At 35.3% G+C, this 12500-nt stretch overlaps 1 protein-coding gene across 1 annotated transcript in view; it reads right to left on the reverse strand.

Moving 5' to 3' along the window:
* Positions 1-9418: 9418 nt before the first annotated feature.
* Positions 9419-12500, reverse strand: part of LOC136839943 (RNA polymerase-associated protein LEO1-like) — a 10679-nt gene continuing 7597 nt past the window's right edge. Inside the window, exons 2-4 of the mRNA XM_067106217.1 lie at positions 11911-11996; positions 10143-10265; positions 9419-9782 (exon numbers count right to left, since the gene is read on the reverse strand). Coding sequence (XP_066962318.1) covers positions 9419-9782; positions 10143-10265; positions 11911-11996 — 573 coding nt within the window. The remainder of the gene's footprint in view (positions 9783-10142; positions 10266-11910; positions 11997-12500) is intronic.

Here is a 12500-nt window from a genome sequence, read left to right on the forward strand (position 1 = left end):
AAACAAAAAAAAATCTGCTCGCATCATGAAAAAAGAAAGAAAAGAAAGAGACATTTCACGGTCAGAAAACACCGAGAAGACCGATGCATCACCATACTGCAACCTTAGGTCATCTCAATGTCACCCCCTTTTTTCCCCCTTCTCTCATCCTCCAGGATAGGATGGACGATCCTGAGGTCAGCAGAGGCCCAGAAGTCAAACGTTCACCCTCACCCCCCTTCTTCCTCCCCCTCCCCCTCGCCCCTTTTTGAAACTGCTGTCCGATGACGTTTTTTACGAGAGGTCATCTTCTGGTATTGGCCGTTAGTTCCGAGTGAGAGGGAAAAGTCGAAGATGAACGGTAGTATGTTGGGGGCTTAGGCCTTTTTTCCCTCCTGCCCCACTCTCTCTCTCTCTCTCTCTCTCTCTCTCTCTCTCTCTCTCATTTCCATTCATTATTGCATATCAGTCCGCCCAGTACACTATATAGTTTAATATATACTGTGACCGTATATTGGGTATTGGAATAATAGTATATGTATATATATTTATGTAGGCATGTAGGATATATATATATACATATATATATATATATATATATATATTTAATATATATTGTGACCATATATTGGGTATTGGAATAATAGTATATGTATATATATATTTATGTAGGCATGCAGGCTATATATATATATATATATATATATATATATATATATATATATATATATATATATATATATATATATATATATATTTATATATATTTATGTGTGTGTATATATATATAATGTACACATATTACATATAAATATATGTATATATATAGTATATATAAATTATATATATTACACTAATCATTGTCACCTATCACAATCTGATATTCACCATCAATACAAACACACTATCTCTTTAACTCAGTAGTAGGACAAAGCACTCCACTTCTAACAAGAGATATAAAAGCGGAGAAGTGAATTTGTGAAGACAAGAAAAGAAAAATGGCTGACCAGAAGCTGTCACAACCAGATATTCCGACCCGTAGCTGCACTTCAGGGCGCCCGCTACTCTCTGCGTATTATACGCGCGTATAATACGCGTGTATAATACCTGCGTATAATAGTAAAGAGGGATGTAGTTAGATCCGTGTCCTTTCAGAGCTGTCATCGGCAGTAAGCTGCGTAATTCGTTCAAAGGAAATTACGATATTTCACGCACACGCTTACATACGTGCATATATATATATACACTATATACATACACACACACACATACATATATGTAACTGATCATGATACAGCCAGTGATTTTTTTCTCTCTAAATTTTGCTAAGCTTGTGAGCAACTAGCAAAACGGTGTAATAAGAAGAAAACATGCATTAAAATTATGATCTAGTTCACTCGTATACAAAGTTAATAAACGTATTCCTAATACGGTTTGGGATTAAAGAGGACTTCTTGAAATAGTCATTGTGGTTAATGGTGACTTGTGGCACAGGCGTAGAGTGAGTTTATTATACGCGTTGCATAAAATGTATATTAACAACAAACCTATCTGTACTCATCTGTAACCTGATACAGCTGCTTTTGCTCGAAAAATTAGGCAGGCTGCTGTTGCAGACAGTGCGTCACTCTCTAGCATCAGGTATAATCCTATTCAGTTTCCTAGGAGTTTTATCTTGTCGACAACTAAAATGTGGAATAATTCATCCGGTGCAGCTGCGGAATCTTCTGATCTCTAAATGTTTAAGAAAGAAGCCAATTCGTTCCTTCTCTCTGCTGGTGCCTCCTGAATTGAGGTGTATTGTTTATTCCATAATCTCTCACATTATTTATTTATTCATCACCTTTTGTTATAACTTGTCTCACACTCTGCAGTGTGATTTCCCTTTGGAGCCCTTTTGGGTTTATAGTCTGTCGACTCTGTCCATAAGGGTTTTCGGCTGAAGATTTAAAAAAACTAATAACTGTATGTCTTGAACGTGTATCGTGAATGTGTATTGAGTTCGTAAAGCTTACACGTTTACGATACTTGTAAAGGCAGCAGTCAACAATTTAATAGGTCTTTGTTGCAAAGCAGTAACGTCAGCTGCATGGCATAGTCACGCTTGAATCCCTTCTAGCTTTTGATAACTGTTTTCTCCTTAATACAAAGTATTTTCTTTTTGGACTGTTTTGCAAGCTGTGCAACTGCACGTTGAATTACAGTTGCAGACTTAGACCCGTTGCAGGAAGCCGTAGGTAAATTAAGTCTATCTGCTAGGTATAAAAAGCAACGATTTAGGAGAGAGAGAGAGAGACTTATTCAGGAAGTCCTAAAAACTAGGAATGTAGCGTGACATCCACTGGCTATTGTCCAGTGGATGTCACCTCGTGGAACTTTTGCTCATCTTAATTTGTCTTCAAGTTCCGGGTGCTTAATTAAGTTTCCTATTGTTTTGTAATCAAGAGAAACCTGGGTCGGTTTTACTCCATTCCCTGTTAAAATTACCTATTTGTCCTCCGTAATACATACATACATATACAGTACTCTCTTATAAGTTTAGTTTCGCGTGCTAGAAACTGAATTAACTCTACGGACACCGTGTGCCATATTTCACCACCTAATATTACAGCCTTTATGTGCATTATTCATTGTAGCCTACCCAATTTTTCAGTCCTTCCATAATCACCTTGCTCTTTTTCTGCTTATTGCCCAATTTCATTTTTTTTATTAAAGTTTATTTACAGAACATTTTATAATTCTGTGCTGTTGATATTTTCATGTATATTAGTTGACGATTTTCCAATGTTAGAAATAGATCTCTCGTGCGTTTCTATCTATCCATCTCGACTGAACACGTTCCCTCCAACCCATTGTGCATCTATTGAGTTGTAGACATAGGTAAAGAGCAGGCAAGATGAGCGATAAAAAAAAAAGATAAAATCTATCCACTATCGTACCATAATTAAAAACGAGAGGCTTCGACGAGGTAATCCTTACTCCTCCTGGTTGGAACCATTTATTTAAAATCCTTTTTGTCTTTAATTAGCCTTATCTTAACGTTGACTCGTCTTACATCTACGAACTGTGCTACCCTCATACACAACTTCAGGAGGGAAAGACGGCGCCATCTGTTGAGGGCAATAGACAACAGGTCTTCTAATGAAAGTGAGTAATAGTGACTCATTATGGCTAGAGTAATTAACACACATTCTCCTCTCAAGTCTCAACCGCTGATGGCCTCATTAAAGCCTGGGTCATTAAGTAACAGAGTGATGTTAGTAGCCCTATCAGATTCCAGTGATTAGGTATCTCGATTGCCATATGATTAGGATTCCTGTTTCTTTGATTATCATCAGTTTTTATGTCATTTTTTCTTCAAGCTTTATTTACGTTGGATTGCTAAGGAGCCATGAAAAACTAGATTGCTAAAGAAATATATAAGTGATCTTAACTTGCTTTTGAAGGTCACGAGAAATTCAATTTCAAAAGACCAAAGTTATTGCATCGAATAACGTTTTTGTTGTTAGGCTGACGTGTAAGCGTCATCAGTTTGAAGATACGTCATTAGTGTTCTAAAAATAATAAATGATTTTAAGGACATGTCGGTAAGTGGTTCATTTTTGGCTCCTAAACTTGAAATCGAAACTTCTGAGAGTGATTGAAGCTAGACCGAAGTGACTGAAAACAATTCAGAGGCTTCAGATATATATAGATGCTTATAAATCATGTTTAAAAAAAGTGAAGATGAAATATAACCAGAGAATCTCATACAGATTTCGCTTCCTTTGAAATGTGTTTTTTTTTATTGAGTGTAGGGTAAAAAATTTTTACTGTTATTATTATTATTATTATTATTATTATTATTATTATTATTATTATTATTATTATTATTATTATTATTATTATTATTATTATTATTATTATTATCGAGAAATTTTCACAAATGTGCCAGTAATCGTCATTGCTTTCCTTGGGGCCACCCACCAATTTGGAAAATGGTTTAATGTTGAAAAAGAACGATTATGATTATGTACTGTATATGTAAGCAAATATATATATATATATATATATATATATATCTATATTCTTAACTCTGTCTCTCTCTCTCTCTCTCTCTCTCTCTCTCTCTCTCTCTCTCTCTCTCTCTCTCTCTCCATCTCTCCTTCCCCCGACGTCTCCAGAACTCTCGTGTGCAAAGGGAGTAAAGGGGAAAACTTGGCGAGGGGGCAAAAACACTAGGCGCTAATGACGACAGTTTTGGGGCTTCCATTCTCAGACATTAAATCCGGGTTGGGCTGCGGCTTGCTCCCATCAAGACCTTCGTGTGGAGGAGGCCCATCGTGGCGGGGCTGGAAAATAAAATTATTCGACCGAGAAAAGAACAATGCAGGCAGGAAGGGCTGTAAGGGAAGGGCAAAGGATTTGTTGGCAAGTTGATGATGGGACGTGAGGCCGTCATTTTGTCACTAATTAATATTTTGATTAATGGATAATGATGGTGATAATGATAGTACAAATCAAAAATCTTTCAGAGGTGGTAGGAATGTGTATTGAAGGTGCTTATTATTATTATTATTATTATTATTATTATTATTATTATTATTATTATTATTATTATTATTATTATTAGAAGATTAACTAGGAATAAGTCCCATTAACTTGAACTTCATGCTTCCAAAGAATATGGTGTTCATTTGAAAGAAGTAACAGAACGTAATGGGCAATGCAGCAAGAAGAGATCACTTATACAAGAAAAAATAAATTAACAGATTAATAAATAAGTAGAAAAAATGTAAATAAATTATTAAAATTATAAGAATTGCATAAGGATAGTGAATACATTGCTTTATCAAGTGAATCTAGAAGTCTGTCCTTTGTAAAGAAATGTTGAATTGCGATAATTAAATAGAAATGTGACTAGTATGGAATAGAGGTGGGGGTAGGTAATACTTAAGTGTACTTGTGTGTTTGTGAATGCCTTATATCCACAAATACCTCATAACTTCTCAATTTCCTCAATTTACTGAAAGCCCGAGTCTGACAGGAGAATAAATGAAATACCTCATCTTTTCTCAGATAGGATTCCGTGGGTTTGACTTCTATTGAGGAAGGAAGGGTTTCTTCATGGTTCTCCTGTTCGGATTCAAGGCTTGCACTAATAAGCGTTTTATGAGATTGCTGAATTTAAAAGGTACATTATAATCTACATTATTCTGTCAAATGTGACTCTCTCTCTCTCTCTCTCTCTCTCTCTCTCTCTCTCTCTCTCTCTCTCTATATATATATATATATATATATATATATATATATATATATATATATATATATATATATATATATATATATATATATATAATACACTTGCACACACACACATATACATATATATATATATATATATATATATATATATATATATATATATATATATATATATATACATACATATATATATACATACATACGCTTATGCACGTAAACTTAAAAATGGATAAAACATAGCTGTATGGATAAATTTATAGATTGATCTGAAATGCAATTATAATCCCCGGCAATTAATTCTGCGTTCCAAAACTGAAAATATTACTACCTGTATGACGTCACCGCGGCTCCATATTGCTCCATAATTGGCCGACGCTTTATTGCATTTTTATTTAATGCGATCCCTAGTGATCGCTTTGGCCGGTCGGTTGACTGACTGGAGTTCGGAATGTGCATGAGATGAGAAATGTCACAGAAATTCAGCAGGCGTAAATTTCAGCCTGTCGTCGAAATTTACAGTAAATATCGATGTATTGTTTCTCAGTTTACAATCAAATACAACCGGTTGTTTTACTGTTGTTTTATTGTTGGTGTTGTTTGTTGTTGATGTGGTAATAGCAAAATATTCTTCGTAGAGTAATTATCATTTCTCGTTTGTCGAAATTTATAGTAAATATTTGTATATTGTTTCTCAGTTTACAATCAAACACAACGGTTGTTTTACTGTTGTTTTGTCGCTGTTGTTGTTGTTTGTTGTTGATGTGGCAATAGCAAAACATTCATCATAGATTAATTTTCACCTCTCTTTGGACTTCTTGGTAAACATCGTTGTATTGTTTCTCAGTTTGAAATCGAACACAACCCAGTAGTTGTTGTTGTAATAGTGGTAGTAGTTGTAGTTATGGAACTTATTAAAATCACGCGGTATTAGTTGTTGTTGTTGTTGTTGTTGTTGTTACAGTAACAGGAAAACATTCATATTAGAGGAATTGTCCACTCTCTCGTCGAGCTTCGTAGTAAACATCGTTGTATTGTTTCAAAGTTTAAAACCGAATATAACCTGTTGTTGTTGTTGTTGTTGTTGTTGTGTTGTTGTTGTTGTTGTTGTTTTTGTTGTAGTATGAGTAATATAAGTATTAGTAGTAGTAATAGTATCAGTAGTAGTAGAACTTATGTTATAATCAGTTCCGATCATAAACATTATCGTACAATAATCCTCTTCATTATTAATTATTGGCTTAATGCTTGCCTGTTTCAAATTTCTTATAGCCAGGACTTATATTACTGAAATTAAAGCTTTTGAAATCAGTGCTAATTACAATGACTACCATTACAGTGTTTTATCTTCTGATTTGTTGCTTTCATATATTCGACTTTTTTTTGCTTTCCTTTTTTATTTTTTATTTCTATTTATATGACTATCATTGTTTATCCATTTTGTACCGTTATCCCATAAAAACAGTGGTACAAAGATATCAGAAAATTATGTATTTAAATGGTATAAGTTTCGTTTGAAATAGTCGGCAAATAAGCTTATCTTTTGTACCCAAGGCTACACACAAAAGCCACGAATAATAACAATAATAACTGATATCATTATCAAAATGATAATAATGATATACTCAAGAAAGTGAAAATCATAATCTTCTTCTTTTTCTTCTTCTTCTTCACACAAGAGAAATCGGTACAGGAAAAAAGATCTGTCAATTCTTTGTTTCTCCCCCTTCATTTATTCCTCAGCTGGAGCCGCTGCAACGGATCCACGACTTTTAGCGGAACATTCCGCGTTATTCCGCGTTGCTGGAATAATAGGATTCCAGATTCCCGCCAAGGGAGATTAGGCCACGGAGAGCTTTGCCATTCACAAGATCTATTTATACTTTGCCTATTCACTACCCTTTTGTTCAGAGGAGGACTCGGGGATTCTGCCGTTTTTTTTATCACTGGAGCCGCTCAGCGCGGCCGCGCTTTCTTCAGTTCGGTTCTGTGTTTGATCTTGTGGTGCAATTTTATTTATTTTTTTTTTTTTTTTTGAGAGAGAGAGAAAGAATCTGTATGTTATCAACAACAGCATGCTGACAATATGATCACTGTTTCGTTTTGTAATCACTTTTACAGACTACTTCGTAACAATTCCCCAATCTTGTAAGGTGAAAAAGATTTAATCTGGTTTCATTTTACGAAATTTAGGCTGTCAGGCCAAGAACGGAGTCACTTGCTTCTCTTCAGCGCTCAAGTCAGCGAAATGGGAGAACTAGAGTGGCTGTAAAAATGGGTAAAGATACCCAGAAAATAAAGGAGTTGCAGTACAAGGATCTAAAGGTGGTACTGGGAGAGAACTCCACGGTTGCTCTGAGAATAATAATTAGAGAGAGGCTGAACAGCAAGACTGAAGAAAGGAGGCGGGAATGGAGGTAAAGTAAAAGGCAAAGATGTGGGTGGACCTAGGGCCGGAAGAGACATGCAGAAAAGAAAATAAACTGATTGGAAGTTGATGTCAAGGGGAAAACTATCGAAGTTACTGAAGAAGGGGTCTTCCTCACTCTTCATACAGTGCCTTCGTCAGTTGTATCTATGGCAATTGTATCTTAATTCACTCAAAGTTATGGCCTTCTGTGCAATCGTGATTAGTCAGCTTTGTATACTTACTCTTATTAGGACCATTAATGACTAATAAGATCCAAAAAACTTAGCTATGCAAAGAAGCCAATACATGAATTCGCCGTAGGGGGTAGCGCTGTCAGTGCACCTCACACGGTACACTGTAGGCATTACTTAAGGTTCTTTGCAGAGCCCTTTAGACCCCTAGATGCAACCCTTTCCATTTACTATACCTCAGTTCATATTCTCTTTCTTGCAGTTTACTCTCCATCCTCTCTTAACAATTGTTTCATAGTGCAAACTGCGTGGTCTTCTCTTGTTACACCTTTAAAACCTTTTTATTCTCAACTTCCATTTCAGCGTTGAGTGACCTCTTAGGCCCCACCGCTTGGCCTTTGCCAAAATTTTATATCCCTGTTCATATTTCACAACAAAATGTTATTGCCGTGACAGAACTAATTCATATAAACTGAGGCGTCAGGTGACCAAAACAAATTTTGCTTATATGCTCAAGGCAAAAAATAAAAATTCAATTAGACACGTTTATGGTGAAAACAACATGCCAGTTAATTGCCCCGACTTTTTATATGGATTTTGCTTTTACACTGTAATCCCCCCTCGTAATGAAATGAATTTTCCATTTTATTCAAGAGGCTCAAAAATGTTCCCAAATTAAATTCTGTCTGTTGGTGATCATAGAGTCGCTGGCTCTGCATATGCAGGTGAATTGCTTTGCATTCACAGTAACGAGTGTTGCATGCATGTCAAATACGTCAGTGCAGTGAAACTGATTGCATAAGCTAAGCTGAAAAGTACTATGGGTGACGTTAAATTTATGACAACAAATCACTCTAATTCGCAAATCATTCAGGAAGAACAATGGGAAATAAATCGTTGCAATGTATAAATTACGCCTTCAAATTAATGAATAAATTACTGAATAGACGATTAGAAAAATCAGGTTATAAAGTAATCCAGTTAAGGAATACACCACAGCTTAAAGTTATGGCATGTCATTACTGAGCAATAGTAATGCCATTAATCGTAATTAAGTCTCTTTGGATAATTATAGAAACAGAACATAAAGTTGTATGTTACATACTGCGCCATCTTGTAAACCCAGTAAGGGAACCTTGACGAGTTTATCTTATTTGCAATATCTTCCTGAATACAAGGTCAATTTTTGACCCTACCAAAAATGAGATTGCTTTATAGAAGGTTCTCTTTAAAATAGAACCTGCTTTTCAGTTAATTTGAATACAATATATATATATATATATATATATATATATATATATATATATATATATATATATATATATATATATATATATATGTATAATATATATATGTGTGTGTGTGCTTGCGTTTGTTTGTGCTTGTTTGTTTATTTTACCATTCGCATTCGTCATCCGTTATTGATATTCATCACAAGTGCCAGCATAGCATAACATCATCATTATCATCATCATCTCTAGAGTTCTGGATGACTATTCACAATATAAGTATCATCATATATCAGGATCATCACTATAGGACTGCCTACCCACTGGTATTATCAGTATGAGTATAATCGTGGCTATCCATATCATCATCACTCTATTACTATTGTATCATTGGCATTATCAGTATCATCATTATCATCGTCATCACTCGAGGTTTGTCTTGCTATAAGCGATATCATTATCATCATAATAATTATTGCTGTCAGAGAATCGACAATATTATTACTATCATTGTCACCATCATTATCATAACCATCAGCATCATTCTCATTATCACCATCATCATCACTGGAGGTTTCTCTTCCTGTAATCATTGTTTGTATCAGTATCATTATTACTGAAAGGAAAAGTCGACTTTTTTTTGTCTTCCTGTTCACAATATCAGTATCATCATCATTATCGCCATCATCATCATCATCATCACCATCAACATCCCCATCACATGAGGTGTGTCTTCATATAAACATGTCACTATCGTCCACACAGTTATCACTGGAGGAAAGAGTCGACACTTGTCTTCTTATCCACAGAGTCATTATCATCACCATACCGTCATCATTATTGCCATCATCATCATCACTCAAGGTTTGCCTTCCTGTAATTATTGTTAGTATCATTATCATTATCACTGAAAGGAAGAGTCGGCGTTTTTCGTCTTCCTGTTCACAGTATCAGTATCATCATCACCCTCATAAGAGTCGACACTTGTCTTCTTATCCACATATTCATCATCATCACAATACCATCATCATCATCATCATCACTCAAGGTTTGTCTTCCTGTAGTTATTGTTAGTATCATTATCATTATCACTGAAAGGAAGAGTCGACGTTTTTCGTCTTCCTGTTCACAGTATCAGCATCATCATCATTATCACCATCATCATCATGATGATCATCATCATCCTCACCAACATCATCATCACACCAGGTTTGTCTTCATAAAAAAAACAATGTCACTACCATAATCATAATTATCACTGTAGGAAAGAATCGACACTTGTCTTCTTATCCACATATTCATCATCATCACGGTACCATCGTTATCATCATCATCATCATTCATCATCATCACCATCGTCATCACTAGAGGCGAGAGACGACTGTAACCCGCCCGAATTCTCCCACAGTTCGAACAACTTCCCTTTAAGCTTCAATATCGAGAAATGTTCTGGAGAATTTTAGACTCTTGGGCTTTTGAAAAAGAGGGGGGAAAAATGTAGATGTTCTTATGCTGTGTATAAATGTGGTATGTTTAGACGTTTGTGTGTGTTTGTGTGTTTAAGTCGCGGTGGTGTCTCAGCACGTCATACAGAGAGACATACACTCACATACATACATACAAACACACACATACACACACACATATATATATATATATATATATATATATATATATATATTATATTATATTATATTATATATATATATGCATATTTATATATTTTAATATATTTAATATATATAGCCTTGATATATATATATATATATATATATATAGAGAGAGAGAGAGAGAGAGAGAGAGAGAGAGAGAGAGAGAGAGAGAGAGAGAGAGATTGAGATTCATTGTACCTTTTTATAGTGGCATTAAAATCAAAATGATTAATGATTACTGGAGCATAAGGGTACGGTGTACCATGAAGATAAACAGTAGGATATTGGTTATGAAAATAATACTGGTAACGGAAGTTCTAATAGGCGAAGAGCAGAGTGGAATTAGGCAAGAACAAGAGTGTGATAATAAAGGTTCTCCTCATGAAATAGCTTTGCAAGACGTCTGAAATTATAGTGAAAGAGGTGTATGTGAACTCCATGGACCTAGAAAAATCATATATATATATATATATATATATATATATATATATATATATATATATATATATATATATATATATGTATATATATATATATATATATATATATATATATATATATATAATATTTTTTATAGAGATACAAATGAAAGGCTGCTGAGGGCAGCATCTACAATTATCTACAATTATGATCTACAGTTATCACATCATTTTATTGACTGATACAATGCTGAGGGTAGAAGTTTTCAAGATCTAAGTGAAGCTCGGAGAGTGACTAGTTTGGTGTACAACTCTCGTGAGGCGAGAGGATGCTATGTCATCAAAGCTGTTACAAATTATTACGGACAGAATAATGAGACAAATCAAGAATAGATTAAAAAAAATAACAATTTGCAGAATCGTGGGAAACGTTGCGTAACCTCTGTAATTGAGAATGTTATTAATATCATTCACCCTCGTCAATCAGATCCACCCCTAACCTTACACTACAGGGAAGTTTGTGCCAATAACAATTACTGTTATGCTAATCAACTGAACGATAATTTAGTCTCAGCCCAACAAACATTTAATTAACTTCCATCAGAGTTGCTTCCTGGAGATACTCACGATTGGAAGGAGATAATACCTTCACTCATGTGCGTGTGTATGTGTATGTATGTGTGTATGTGTGTAAGTGAGAGCGTGCGCTTGTTTGTATTCGGCTTTGCGTCCCTCTGGGACTAAATTCTACGAACCGCCCGCGCCTTTAGATCCAGTCATTTTTCCAACCTGTTTTCCGAGAATCCACTCTTAAAGGAATGAATTAAGAGCATTCCATTCTCCGATATTAAAGGGATTTCCAGCAGCAGGTGCCTCTGTCGTTGGGGAGAGAAGGAAATAGGTTTTTAATACTTGCAATGGATTTTTTTTAATCATCGGAAATAAAATGGGTCACTGCAAATAACACCTCGTTTGGCGCAAGCATCATGTAGTTGATACGCAAAGATGAGGTGTTTGTAAGTTCACTCCATGAAACGCAATCAATATTTCCTCGTTAATGCTTTCCTCTCTCTCTCTCTCTCTCTCTCTCTCTCTCTCTCTCTCTCTCTCTCTCTCAGCAGCTTAGCAGAGGATTAAACTCGAAGTTGTTGGGACGGGGGGTTGATGCGCTTATGTAAATACTCTGAGTGAGTTTAGCAGAAGTAACCCTAAATGGATTTAGCGCTGCTTCAGGATCCGATGCTTCCTCCCCTGATGAAGTCCTCCCTCATAACACTGCTCTGGTTTCCCCTGAAAGAAAACGACGCTTTGATTTTGCTGGCTGAATAGAAAACGGGGTGGGAGTTGCTACAGGAAACATTCATCGATACGAAATACGA

The sequence above is a fragment of the Macrobrachium rosenbergii genome, chromosome 7 (assembly GCF_040412425.1).
Source record: "Macrobrachium rosenbergii isolate ZJJX-2024 chromosome 7, ASM4041242v1, whole genome shotgun sequence".
Classification (NCBI taxonomy): domain Eukaryota; kingdom Metazoa; phylum Arthropoda; class Malacostraca; order Decapoda; family Palaemonidae; genus Macrobrachium; species Macrobrachium rosenbergii.